The sequence below is a fragment of the Anopheles maculipalpis genome, chromosome 2RL (assembly GCF_943734695.1).
Source record: "Anopheles maculipalpis chromosome 2RL, idAnoMacuDA_375_x, whole genome shotgun sequence".
NCBI classification, from domain to species: domain Eukaryota; kingdom Metazoa; phylum Arthropoda; class Insecta; order Diptera; family Culicidae; genus Anopheles; species Anopheles maculipalpis.
The window spans coordinates 26,644,755-26,659,348 of record NC_064871.1 but is presented as its reverse complement, the minus strand read 5'-3'; the positions used below and the strand labels follow the sequence as shown (position 1 = coordinate 26,659,348).

The 14,594-nt window shown below is 42.3% G+C and overlaps 1 protein-coding gene across 12 annotated transcripts in view; it reads right to left on the bottom strand.

Moving 5' to 3' along the window:
- Positions 1-14,594, bottom strand: part of LOC126557929 (glutamate-gated chloride channel) — an 86,060-nt gene that overhangs the window by 28,231 nt on the left and 43,235 nt on the right. For 4 of the 12 annotated variants that reach the window (XM_050213846.1, XM_050213852.1, XM_050213848.1 and 1 more), the window contains exon 4: positions 12,777-12,844. The exons of 4 other annotated variants lie outside the window; for them this stretch is intronic. In XM_050213846.1, the coding sequence (XP_050069803.1) occupies positions 12,777-12,844 (68 nt within the window). Of the gene's footprint in view, positions 1-762; positions 831-12,776; positions 12,845-14,594 lie in introns of all 12 variants that reach the window. 4 more of the 12 variants (XM_050213845.1, XM_050213851.1, XM_050213849.1 and 1 more) reach the window with 1 other exon arrangement.

The following is a 14,594-nucleotide window of genomic DNA, read 5'->3' as shown; positions in this document are numbered from 1 at the left end:
AGGACCGCGAAGGCACACAAACACAAAAGCAAACAGGACGCACACACACGCAACAAGAGCGAACAAGAGGGAGGTGGGATGATTGGGGCCAAATCGAAAACCGAACCGGAAGCAAACACCAAAAACTTGCGCCTCGGAGCATCGAAAGACATCGAATTCTTCAAATAGTCCGTGGCATTGAAGTGGTTTGCGCCGGCAAGGAGTTTTGGCATTTAAGAAGAGATCCTTTAACCTTAAAAAAGATGGGATGCTGATGGTTGAAGGGCAGCGATGTGAGTGATGTGACAAAACAGATCGGGTAGAGGGGTAGAAGGCGGCTGCTTTCAGTAGTGTAATTATGTGTGTATGTGTTTATGTAAGAGGGTGAGTTATTGCATCAAAAGGTAAAGGTAGATTGATACACATACTCGCCGTTAGACAAAAAAAAAAAATACTTGCATTCAAACGAGCGTTTTAAAAACAACAAAACACAAAACTGACTGGGAGTGACTGGGAAGTAATCGTGAGAAAGTGGAGTAATTTTTCGAGTGTATGTGTGTGTGTGAATGTGTGTTTTTTAACAGGGTTGAGGAGAGTGGTTTTGAAAAAAAAACTCTTGCTTTAAATTTCATTCCGACTGTAGTGGGGGAGGGGATTCTTCTTATCGTTACTGTGCTCTATGATTTTTTGGTACGGGGTTGTTTTGATAGTAATTTTGTTGGTTGTTGTATTGGTTTTGGTTTTGTTTTAGGGGAGCTGATACCGTCGCACTTCTACACTTACCATAGTCACGTCATCGATTTTTGATATACTTCTTACAAAAATGTTGACGCGAACAACGGCCGGACCGTCTGTGTGGTGTGCACGAGCGAATCGATTTGCGAAAGTAGTTGCATTATGAGCGACAGTTGGGGTGTTTTTTTTTTAGTTACATCGGTTTTTTGTGGTATGGAATTAGGTTTCGTTTTTTCGTCATTGTTTGCAGTCGGTTGCAGTCGACGTTTGTGTTTGACGTTTCCGGTCGTCCCAAAACCGTCGATCGAACGAAGGCGTTACGATCCCATTGAAGCGCAGTTGAAACCGTGATGGTGTATTAGATTTTTTTTGTTTGCACGATCATCACGCAATTAGGTGGTTTTTGGTTTTTCGGTGCAAAACATTCGATAGATAGTTCGATTTTGTACATTTTGGTTTGTTTGTTTTAGTAGTTTTTTTTTAAATATGACAAAATTCGTAAAACACACAAAGTTGCACACAAACAGACGACGACGATGCCCATAATGAAAAGAGAGAAGAGATGTTGGCAGTTGAATTGCTATGTTGGTAGGAAGATTAGATGCTTGCATTAAAAATTGATAAAGTAACATAAAGTCACTGACTGTTGTTTCGACTGCTTGAATGGTTAAAGATAAGTTTGTTGTTTGAAAGAAATCATCATTGAACACGGCGCGCAAAATAGAAACAACTTGAGCAAGTTGTTGCTGTTGCCGAAACGGCCGGTTGTAATTCTCCTTCCACTTCTTCTGTGTGCTTTCAAAAACCAAAGGTCAAAATTATTACAAAGAAAAAGGTCGACCCATTTTGTAGTAAAACTTAGTGCAACAAAATAATCATATCCGGAAACGAAACGAAACCGATACGCGAAGGTGTGGAAGATTTTTGAAAGAAAATACCGCCACGTGTCGTAGTATCCAGCTGTCAAATGCATCTCGATGACAGCTCGTTTGACACTCGCTCGATGGCGTCATGTAAACAAGCGTTGTTTGTTTACTTATAGATGCTTGATGGTTTTGTGGTGGAAAATGTGCGCAAAAAGAGTTTTTCCACGTCGTTTTTCCGCGGACAGGTATATTTACAGGGACGTGAATGTGTTTGTGTATGGAATTTTACAGTGATGCGATCATATTTTGTGCAAATCGGTCAGTTTGTAGATAGTGTGTGTGCGTGTTTGTGTCTCATGTTGTACATTAGAGACGTACGGAATCATACAGCGATGTTGCTTTAGTACAGAAACTTTGAGTGAAAATATCGATCAGGAAACGTCGTATAATACCAATGCGATGAGCATAACGATGTCGGAATAGAGAGCGGAACAAACATCGTACCAGTTCGGTCCGTAATCATTTCTTTGAAGGTGTTCGGTTGCACCAAATGGGATGTGAGTGCAGTGGGAAAGATGTTTTTAGTATGCATCAAAGCTTGGAAGTACTAGCAAATTTGTGCAAATATCACTATAACCGGTAAATGAGATCATGTAACGATTGAGTACAGACTAAGCTACAAAGTAATGCGCTAGTAAAACTGGCGAAACGTGGCAAGCGCCTGAAAGACTACTCGTACCATGAGGATCATTTACGGCGTTCGGAAGATGAGGAGAAACGGTATGCAGCAACGGAACGTAAAGGGTAAGACTCAGCGCACTAAATTCAAAATGTAACACGCTTCAATAACGACTTCGGTTTTTGGCCCGTTTCAGATGGACTGATGGGAAAGAATTGCCTAGGCATGCTCTCGGCTAAGTGACAGTGCAATCAACTTGCAGTGCGTAAACTAATCTCAAGGTAGGGTAGCTATACGTTTCAGCATTACCGAATCACACGGTTGAGGGAAATGTGAGCTAATCCACCGACCCACCCACTCACCCACACTCGAAACACTCCCGAGATGCAATCTTAACTATTTGTATACCCTTTTGTCCCGGGGGTAGCAGTTCCATTAGCGTTTATTGAGAATGCTTTTAAACTTTCAAGCTCTCCTGAATGCTGCTGTATGTCCAGGGTAGACCGAAGGTGCCGAATGAGAACGACGGTTAAGGGCGTTCCTAATTTGACTTGAAAACGCGGTGAACTTTTAACGCAGGCAGACTCTGACGTACATTGAGCTTTTTGCCGTATATACTGAAGGGTTGGTTTTTTTTTGTTTTGCTTTCGTTGGCAATGGCAACCTGATAGTACCGTGGCCGAAGGTTTCAGTGTGCTCAAGGGAAATCTCAAACGAACGAACCGTACTACAGCAACTCATGCAGAGAATGTTTTGGTTGGCATCCATATAGACCCAAGGGGTGGTGCTGCTAGTTGGTGCTTTTATTACGTCAAAAGGTATGTTTTAATTGGAGTTCCGTTTTTTCGGAGAATCATAAACCTATTTGAAATGAGGCTGAATAGACGAGACGAGTGTTGTGTGAAAATAGTGAGGATAACCCCTGTATGCAGAATAGCAGACCATGCAAACATTATACCCAAAACACAAACTTTAAACATTAGAATCGGGCGTTGAAAGCATGCCCGCATCCTGTATGGCACTCGTTGTAAGACCTGCTGTGTGACTTCATCGACACTCTGGGCTGTTGCTGAAGCGCGACATATTCCTTTCATCAAACAAATAATTGACGATCTGTCCGGTCGATAGCGGGTGGACGATCCAGTGTCAGATTCAATGAGAAACCGGAAGGTATCGGTCCTCTCAAGTGTGTGTGTGTGTGTCTGTATACTCGTTAAGTAAGAGCAAAAGCTTCAAACAACAGCAATTACTTCCTAGCAAACGCGTGCTCGGACAAGATTCGAGTCGATTATTGTGTTATTTTTATCGTCCTTGTCCTTCAGTCGACTCGCCCCGAGGGTATGTTTTTTCGGGGCCCGGGATTATTTTGGCGTACTGTACGCCGGGCGCAATGCGGAGAAGGTGGTTGCGATACGTTCTCGGAAATAATTTGGCAATGTTGGGAAATTGGACACGACAATGCTGGGTCTAGTGCTCACTGGCAAGGTTCCGAATTGGTGCCGGAAGATGCTTGGAATTTATCCTCTCCCATCGCTCGAGTGGTCTGATGATGGTCGTCGTCGAGCAGGAGCAGCAAAAAGAAATGTAGCAATTTCAACGATGTAATTGATATGGTTACCACCGACCGATAGTGTACAGCAGCGTGATGTGCGTTGTTCTTTCATTATTTCCCTCTATGAGTTTCTGTAGAGCCCTTGAACGTGGGGCGTGTTTGTACATTTTAGTGTGCTTGTGTACTCGTTCCTCTTCCATTCGATCGGGTTGGTTAAATTTTCCTGAAGGGACAATTCCTCTCATACAACTGCACCCAAATGCTAGGAGATTGGTCCGTCGAGGAAAAGCGCAATTTTCTTTAATATTGATCAACATGTCACTCTCAGATTGAGATGCAAACGTAGCACACGTATACGGCTGGAAAAAAAACAACCATGGGAAAGGTTCTGCTTCTCTAACAGCAAAAGTAGTACAAATAGTTTTGGCAACTAGAGAGCCGGGTGTTCACCAGCTTTTACCGTTTGCCATCGAAACAGATCCTAAGGAAGGGGGTTTTCTAAATGGGGACCACATGCACCATCAACATTTCGAAGAATTTCAAGTACGTGCCGGTGCATTACCGGACGGATTTGGCCGATGTGAACATGCCGTTTTTTCCACGCTACCATTTGCACCTCATCTGCAGCGTCCTACCTTTCTTCTAGCCCGAGCCGGAGACTAGAGCGCTCAAGCACCATATGGCTGGATGTTTGATGCTACTACGGCCAAAAAGTGAAAATTTCTTGTTTGAACCAATATCAACGACGATGACGACGTCGCAATGTTCTACGATACAGTGCGGCGACGGCATCATCACGACAAGGAAGGCTTCCCGTCCGGGAAGGGCTCAGGTTCTTTCACAGACGAGCTTCTTTTGCCGTGAGTATGGTTTCGCTCACCATGAATCTCTAGGGATCAAAACATCCTTTCAGTTCCCGGTGCTGCTGGGGTTTTCCATTTCGTCCGACCCGGCGGTTCCTTTTTTCGAGTTGTTAATGGAGAGCTTGCTACGTTTTGCAACCTCCAAAACACTAGCAAACAAAAGTGGTACCGAATCCATTTTCGGCAGCTGACGACGAAATGCAAAAGCTCGTTTAGATCTACGGTCCTTACGACGGTTCTTTTGCGTACCCCCTTAAGCGGAGAGCATGAGGCGCGGCTTGAGGCTCCCGAAAAGGATCCACTGCGAGCGGTTCGGAAAGTTTTTCATCGTTCCCTCGTTTTCTATACTCACCAGGCACTCCGCGCTACACCTACCCGGCCCTGCCTCCTTGTCACCAGGTTTTCCATTAGTGCGGTATAAGGGATGCGCATTTTGGATCGTGTACGTCTTTGCCATTATGATCGAAATACGGGCGAAGAACAGGCAATTAAGAGACATTTGGCGCATGCCAATAGCTGACGGTGAAGCGAAGAAATGGAGCGTTTTTTAGGTTTTTTTCCAAAAAACTTCCCCGCGGATACTTTTCACTCCCCACCCACACCTTCCCACAATCGATCATCATTCGGTGTGGTGCGCGTGAAGCGCTGAAAGTTTTCTTGCACTGTCACTTTCCACCGCTAAAGCGAAACACAATCGATTACGGCTCATGACCATCATTTCCATTCGCTACTAGCACCGAGTTTGTAAATAACAGGAGCGAAATAATACTTTGAGCTGCCTGTTTTGCGACACGGGGTGGTACATTAGTAGGTTTGGAAGGACGGCTACTACCGCTAGTATGGAAACGGAAACAGAACGCAACAAACTGAGCAAAAAGTTAAGAACCACGGATGCAGCGAACCAGCAAAATGGGGAAAGAAGAAAAAAAGACGAACCGAACAAAACTTCTAAGCTGGTTGGTTGTATTGGTGGGGAGGTACATGCATGCAGCAGCATCCAGCACACAACGAAGAACGAAGGAAAAACGTGTAATGAATAAGCGATGAAACATTGCAAACCAACCATGGAAGCGTATTATCAGCTTAGCGCATTAGCCCTTGGAATCGGGCGCACACGAGGCAGCTCTTGGAGTACAAAAAAAAAAAACTGTGAAGCTAATTTAATCACCGATGGTAACCTTTTTTTTTTTTGAACATTTTTTATATCTTAGTCTTAGGGCGCTTGAATGCGGCGGAATGCGACAGCAGGCGCATGGGTGATGGGTTTTTATATCCGCGATGAAATGACGGTCTTAAGTCTTAACGTCATGTTGAAATTGGAAAGCTACTTTTACTCGCCGGATGAGTGAGTGATGGAGCAAGTTTTGACTTTTTCACTACGAGTTTGAAATCAACTTTAAATGCGAGTTTAAACGTGATGAAAGTTTTTTTTTTCAATTCTCTCGAACTCGTAGTGAACGATGGAAATGAAACTTTTGTGTGCTGGAGAAGAATTTAGACGAGTACGGTAACTTTTACAGAACATCCGAAGTAAATGATTGCTGCTTCCAACAAGCACACTCAAGAGCTTTTTCCAGTGTGGCGCATAATGTGCAAATGGAGTTTTAAAGCGATTCTATGAAATGTAATGCTACTGAAGATGGGAAAACAACTGTACCAAACAAAATGCAATCTCAGAACAGGTGGAAAGCAATAGACGGAAGAAAAAACAACCACACCTTCCGCTAGCTAGTAGCTGATGGTTAGGAAACAATCTTCGAAATCGCATGACCAATCACAAAGAGCAAGTAGAATTACGAGCAAATGTAAGTGATGTAAAACTAATCAAAATCGAACAAAAATCACCATCCTACACTATGACAAAAGTAAAAGCTGTTAGAAAAAGAGCTAAAAAAATCAAACTAACATCTCTGATAAAAAAAATGAGACCGGAGCAAGAATCAATCAACAATGCTGTTGAAACATCTGCGCGTAAAGTAAATTCCATTAGGACTTTCTCCAAAAGGATTTCATTGAAAAGGAGCACATTTTGTTGACAGAAATAGTGGCGCAGCGCTGACTGCTTCAACGTGCCACAGCTCACTGATTTAAATATAATCGACTACTTAGGAACATGCTGACAAGTTTAAGCGTTTCGAAAGAAGAATGTCAACTTCCGACTTGCCGCAGTACAACTGCACATGACATTAATCTATGGAGGGCACAACCCCCGTATGAGTCGTTATGACCGCTGCGCTTATTGCTTGTGTATGGTTGATTCTTGTAACTGCCCGTCTTGTGCCCGTCTAGTATCGTGCTGCTTGCACGGAACATTTCAATGACAAACGCACATATAGAACGAAATTGGAACGAGAAAAAATGAAGGAAAAATTGGAAAAAAGAACCTACACACGTTGAAATTGAAATGTAAATTGTTTGGCAAAAAGTTATTAAACAAAAACTGCACAAGCGAGAACCAGCGAGCGAGAAGGTTTTGGAATGGAAAAATGGCGTGTCTTAAAAACGTTAGCATAAGCGATGTGGAGCAAGTAAGCAAGAAAAAATAAATGTAAGAGAAAGCAACGTGTACTACAAAATTCTACACCGAAACTTGTGCCTGAGCTGACTTGCGGCGCACAAAAAAAGGGGGAGATGGAATGGAAAAAAGGGCTGGTAAAATGTGATAAGTATGACTGAACACCACCATGGTCAAGTGTTATATTTTATCTGCCAGGTTTTTTTTTGTTTGTTTGCTGCTTTCCAAGCATTCGCTTTTTGCTTTTTTCTGACCGAAGCAAGTAGTAGCTGGATGCCGTGTAGGCAGGTGTAAGCGTCTAATTGGCTTTTCCGTTTACCATTTGCTAGGTAAAGGTGTGGTAGCAGGGCTGCTGCTGTTGCTTCTAGTGGCGCTTTTCTTGTAACATGAATCGGAACAACGGTACAACCGTGCAGCGTAAGGTTGCTGCCGCCTGCATCGGCAGTAATCCAGTTGGTAAACTTTTTCGTCGTTTTGAAATGGGCAAATTATGAAACTGAGGAAATGGGAAACGAGACAACAAAAACTCGTTTAAGCCCATTCGGCTACTGGTGGGGGGGGAAAAAATGGACCAGTAGGTGGCGAAGCTGTTGCACGGTTTACGATTCATGATTCGTGCACAAAGAGCTGGTGTGGATGGTTAGTATTTTTAATGAAAATGGGACCTTGCACACAAGTTTAGGGCAGATCGGCAGTGCGAAAATGCGCGACCCGTAAACATTTTCTTCCCAACATGGGGGAAAGGAGTTTGGAAGGAACAAAAAATAATGTGGAAAGGAGATGTGTGGGTGTGGTAAGGTTGCAATCCAGGTGCATAAGCGCACGGTACAACATGTGTTTGCGTGATTTGTTTATTTGTTCTCAGGATTTGCACTTTGCCCAAGTCAGCGGAGCATTGGGCGAATGGTGAAGGAACACGGAGGCGATGTGCAGTGAACCGGTGTTAGTGTGACAGCTTAGTGTGCTATGGCTATGTTGTACCAACATCCTTACGGTTCCTTGTTCCGATGGAACGCTGCTTTTGCTGGCCCGTGCGGGATGCGAAAGGGATAACATTTGTTTCTGGCTAACTTTTAAAACATCGTTTCGTGTGTTTGCCTTTGACTGGAACAGGTGTAGCAAGAAAAATGTTCCAGTAAAGCACGAAATAACAAAATCGGTATTTGAATAAAGTTGCACTCAAGTGTTCAATCTATCTTGCTCTGTTTGTGCAGCAAAAGAACATCATGTGCTAGTTAGGGAAAACATTTATTTTTCCTCTTCATTTGCTTCATGTGAAGGGAACTAGTATTGAGTTGCATATTTCATGCAGCTCACTTGTAGTGAAAGCTGTGCAATCCTAACAAAATGCATCAGCATCAATCATGTTGAGACGTTGTTAATTTGATTTGTGAATATACAGTGACGAACAATAGTTTAACACTACCTGTTGTTGTATATAGCTCAAAAATAAGAGCCAACTTCCAACAAATCAACCTATTTTTATTTGTTTAAATAAGTTGAGCATGCTGAGAAACCGTTTTTATGATTAATATAATCATTAAATATATTCTTAAATATTTTTTTTCAATTTTGATGAAAATGTGGCCATAGTCCAAAACAACATAAAATAAAATAATTATTCAATTTTGAAATTGAAACGAATACTTTGCTGCATCAGCTTTTTACTTTTTTTTAACGCTAGAATTAGCTAACTTAATATAATAAGAAAAGGTTAAGTGTTTTGTAGTCTAGAATTTTTTTAATATTTTTCAGGGTTTTTTTTTGTTGCACAATTATTTATGAACTTATGGATGAAAATAAAATTTCTATAGATAGTTCAGATGCTGATGATAATTCTACCAAATTTTGGTAAAATTAAACGTAGTAGAGGTATCAAAAGCAGCAGTTAAAAACCTTGGTATAAGAATGGTCTTAATCTATTGTCCTGTACTGTAAGTCTGAAATGATTGCGTTGTACAACCAAATGCCTTAATATATTTCTTGAACTGGGCATATTGTAGCACCATATTGGAACCAGCAAACAATTCAAATACTCCTATGAATGACAATTATTTTGATTGTTAAACTATCGAAGAATGTTTCGGCATCCTTGGTTTGGTGTTTCAATTGGATTTCCAAGAAATTTCAATAAGCTTTGAACAAAATTCAAACCTATTTTATCGATTAGAAATGTTGCGTTTAGTTCAATGGCTTTTTTTATATTCACTATGTGCAATTTTGGCATTATTATAACATCAAACGCGATCTGCATTTAGCTTTCCAAGCTGTTTTGTAAGATGCATTTATCACTATACACGCCATTAAAGCTAGATCAGCAGCAAAAGAGAGTGACAAGGAAATCAAAATTTAATTTATGGCTTCAGCACAGCAAAAACAAAAAAGCTGCCTCCTTTTCGAGAAGGCTCCCACTGTCACGGTCAACCATCATCGGTGGCCACATATGAAAATGTGGGCGTGTGGGCGCGCGTGTGTGTGTTAAATATGACAACTAGCCTGTCATCGGAGCGGAAGGCAAATGTTTCATTAAAACTCATCCTCATTTGTACGATGCGGGAAAAGGAAAGGTCACGGTGCTTGTGTGCTTCTGCTGCCGGTGCTGCTGCTGTTGCTGCTGCTGCTGACGGCGATGATGATCGTAATAAGTGGAGCATTATTTTGCGGTTCCACCATACTGCCCAAAAGCTGTCAGAGGTTTGCGCTGATGTGCTGGGGGGGGGGATGGAAGAAAGCGGCCGAAAACCGCCCACAATCAAGCAACCGAAATGAAGCACCCAATTTGGGGTAGTCCTTTTATCTGGCAGGCGGACGATCAAGCGGGGTCAGACGGGCAGGATGTTTAATATGCAAGCACTTTTCTTTTCGGTGGAATCAGCCGCCCAAGGTGGGCGGAGGAGGCGTGTGAGAGCGAGCGAACATAATAATGCCGTGGCAGTGAGGAATGAAAAAGGGAAGCAACACAACAAAAAATATCTCCCGACTACCGACCGGGCTACAACCCAGGAGTGTCTGCTGGCTATGGATTAAGGAAGCGCATCGTTTGTATCGTTGGTGGTAACTTGCAAGGACACTCGGTTGGGTTTGGGTAGGCGAAGCAGAGGCCTTATTTATTTATAGGATTCGACTGCAGTAGCAGTAGTCCAAATTTTGTGCCAGCCGCAGCAATTTGAGGCATCGAGCTGAAATGAAATGAATAAATGAACGCCGGAGGGTCCCCCGCTTCGTTTTCAACAGGAGATTGCATTCTGTGGTTTGTAGTCTCTGAGCGAACAACCGGTGCCGCCCCGAACAGGCCGACGACAGGTCTCGGGGGAATGCTATAAAGGTGGGGAACCATTCGGTCTGCTGGTGGAGGATGACGGTGGCAAACACCTGCCGAAGCACTAGCAGCTCAGCAGCAACGGAGCACTTTTGGGGGAGGTGTGCAGGAAAAAACTCCAGACACAAAAAGAAGTACGGTGAGCTAATCCGGCTGAGTGTTTCGCCCCGTGCACACAGCATCAGCATACTCCCTGGGGAGGGGGGGGGGGGGCATAGGGGTACGATCGGGCTAAAGATGATGAAGCCTGCATTGGTGTCATAAGCCGGGGTGAAGGTGTGTGCTTTTAATAACACTGGTTGGGCTCTTTAATCGATGCAGCGAAAGCTCCCACGGCGATGGTGTGAAACGATGAGGGTAAAATTTTCCGTATTGCGGATTTTATTAACGCTTTTTTCTTCTGCTCCGGCAGGGAATATTTGATACGTTTACACTTTTTGACCATGGTGTTGCAGACATAACACATTATGGGTGGAAATTGCGCACCGAAAATGTGTGCGCGTTGTGTAGGGTGCCAACGGTGGAAAGAAAAACAGGCATCGACTTCTGTCGGTCGAGCTTGAAATGATTTTGATTGCTCACAGTGTAAAGATTTATTTTAACATTATTTGCTTTCATTAAACAGTCCGAGGGCTGTGCGTTTAGAATGTGAACTGATCTTTTTGTGTGTGCCTCTAACACTCATCAACACCTCAGATAGTTTTGGTGAGCTGCTAATGACAGTTCGGAACTATGCACTTTATGAAATCGTAACCTGTGAGCAATATATTTCACTATTTAATGTAATTGATGAAAATGGAGTCAAACAGTTTTGCTAGTGAAATATATGAGCTTTGAAAGAATGCTACGGTTAGGTATCTAAGGTTAGTAAGAACACGCATCGCTCATAGCTAACGGATGCAATATAAGGGCATGGCCAAGAAAATCAAACAACAAGGAAAGAAGTATTCAAATTAGAAAAATAACGAGAAAATTCGTTACGGGAAGAACGGCTATAGAACACGCCAAACTTTAAAAAAAATCGAAACTCTAGCTATAGGAAAAACTTGAGAGTAAGCCGTATCACTCAAGGCAAGTAGCGCGTGTAATGAAGCTTGATGAATTTGAATTTGAGTTTAAGAAGTAACGAGAGGAAAAATGTTAAGCGTTTACAGCCGATTCCGATTCGTAATGGTTTGATTATGAAAATAAAAAAAAAAGATTGCCGAGAGTACATCTGGTTCATGAGATTTTGTTGCTACCAAATACGGATTACCATTTCGAGATCGGACAGCAGTAACGTGGCAAGAGAATACGTACTTGCAGCTAAGAGTACGTGTTTAAGAAGATTGTTAGAAAAACAAAATTTAAAATTTTACCGCTAAGCTATACGCATTCGATGTGTGTGTTTTTCTAATGAAACTAGGTAAAGTAAAAAAAAAAAGGAGGGGAGCAATGAAAGTATCGAGCAAAAACCAAAGCTAACGCTAGCAGGCAAGCGAACGCCAAGCCAAATATTGGGCTGCGTCAAACTGGGCTACCATTTTTGTCTGCAGCCTGTGCATGTTTGTCGGCATGGCTCAATGATCGTGTGGGTAATGGTTGGGGGGGTCAGCACAATGTAGGTTCCAAATCGGTGTACCGAAGTTAACATTTTATCTTATCGTGTAACCCATTCGGAACGATCTTGAGCCATGCAATGCAATACCCGCACAGGACATACAATACTATTTGTCACGCAATCAATCAGGCTGCGATCTCTCATTCACAAAACTCAAACCACAAAACACACACACACACAGTCTATATGCGCAAGCGAGTAAACTGGGACGCAACACACGGGGGAATGCAACGGAACGAAAGTTCTAAAGAGAACAAAACGCGCGCTTTCGCGAAGAGAAAAACCAAAATGCGATCGAATGCGATATGCAGCGCCGGTGGGCTAAGAAGGGCGAAGAAACACTGGCCACACTACTCTACACAACAACAAAAAGAAAAAGTAACGTGTTCTTGCAGTGGGTGGTTGTGATGGTTTTTTTTTTGTTTTCAAAATTATTTTAAGCAAATATGCATTACTAGTAAGAACGCGCACCGAATGTACTCTAGCTGCCATTCAAATCGCAAAAAATGGGAATGTGATCGTGTGGTTTTTGCACTAAAATAGGCGAACATGGGTAGGATAAAATGCAGTGTCGATCGGGGGTGAAATTTGTTGTTTTGCTGTTGTTGTTGGGATTTGTTCATTGATTGCACAAGGCGTTGGTTGGCAGAAGACAAACGGACACTTACCATCTTAATGTCACTGATGGTCATAATGCTTCGAACGAACAGATTGATACGAACGATCGCCGGACCATCTGGCCGTTGGAGTTGGGCGTGGTGGGTTGTTGTATGTATGTGTGTGTGGGGGGTTTTTTTTTTTTGGAGAACGTGTGGAATTTCGTTTATTGTAATTTATTTTCCCCCACCAATGCGACCAGAGTAGAGAAGTGTTTCGATACGATACAGTGTTTTATGATAGATAGTGTATGTGGGGGTGTTGTATATGTTGTACAATGATATTGTTCCAAGCATTCATTGTTGCCGTTTTGCGTTTGTTTCGTAGAGTGGTTGCCGTAGTAGATTGCGGATCGCGAACGTGATTCGGTGTTAGTCGGTTTGCAAACGAAGAAAGCAACGAAGTTCGACAGTAACGAGCACGATATTTGCAAATTTTTTTAAGGTACATTGTGTATTTGTGTGTGTGGTTGATTTACATTTCGCGTTCGTGCGCGCACCATATTTCAAGAAAAGAGAGAAAATTGAAAGAGAAAAATGGTCAAAATATTGTGATGTTTTGGTTTGGTTTGTTTGCTGGTACTGGCGCTGTGAAAAAAAAAAGGTTCGTCGTTATGTAAGGATGCTGTGTACAGTGAATGAAAACATTTGTGCACGGTTTTGGAGCAGCTTGAGTGAAGTGTAAGTGTGAAAATTGTGTTGATCGTCTCTTCCCGCGCGGTGATCCATTTAAAACCTTGTTTACGATGCTGCTAGCACCAGATGTGGGCGTTTTGAAAAGGTACAGTATTGGCGCTTTATTTACTTGTTCATTCTCATTTTCATCTGCTAATGTTTTATGCAAGACAGCTTTACGGCCAGCAAATGCATTAAGACATTAATCTAATTACCCTTATTTTGCCCCTCCGCACAGCTGTTGATTGCGGTTTACCGAAAGAGCAAAGTAAATGGACATCGTTTGTGCAATATACATTTAAATTTTTATCTATTATCCGAAATGTTTAGCTAGCAAGCTAGTGCATTTATACAGCGTATGAAAGCATTTGTGTTAATCATTTTGCTGGATGACAGCTGTCAAATCACTGACTAGAACGCCTTACTTTTGGAGAGTTGTGTAATGGCGTTTTTTTTTTTTGGGAGTCCATTATTTAGTCCATTTTACTTTCAAAAAAAGACCGAAGGAAATAACCTAGCACAAAATAGTAGAGCTTTGCTCGAGTGTATGAGTGTGTGGGTGCTGTGCTGTGGGGATAGTATGTATATACGTGTTACACTATTTACACCAGACATGTGTACTTGGGTCTGTTACTGTTGTTGGGTTGGTATTGTTATTACTGGTGCAAAGATTTTGCTTTATTGCTTAAGTGAAAACGAAACTAAAGTACAGCTGTCGAAAGTACACATTTAAAACGCTGGGAAGCTTATTTACATTGGAAGCAGAAGCATGTTTTGCTTATTGTACAACGCTCTTTAGACGAGCGTCACCTTTGTGTCTCGTCAAACTAAGGCTAATTTGCTCAACCTTAAGAAGAGCTTAGTGTTGAGAAAGTGGTGGTCTTTTTTTTTTTTTGAATGGGATCTGAAATTCTAACCGTATGTACAACTCGCAAGCTAACACGTGTTCCATCCTGAAACACTATTTTCTTTGTGATTATTTTATTTCTTATTGGTCTGGATCATCCATCGGGCGAAGGGTATGTTCACTCGCCTGTGTTCGCTGTCAGGCACGTAAAGCCACTACCAAATGGTAGCACATCACATGGATATTTTATGTTCGTCTCGGCATTAAGAGTACATTCGCATACACACGCCCCACGTGGTCCGACGGAC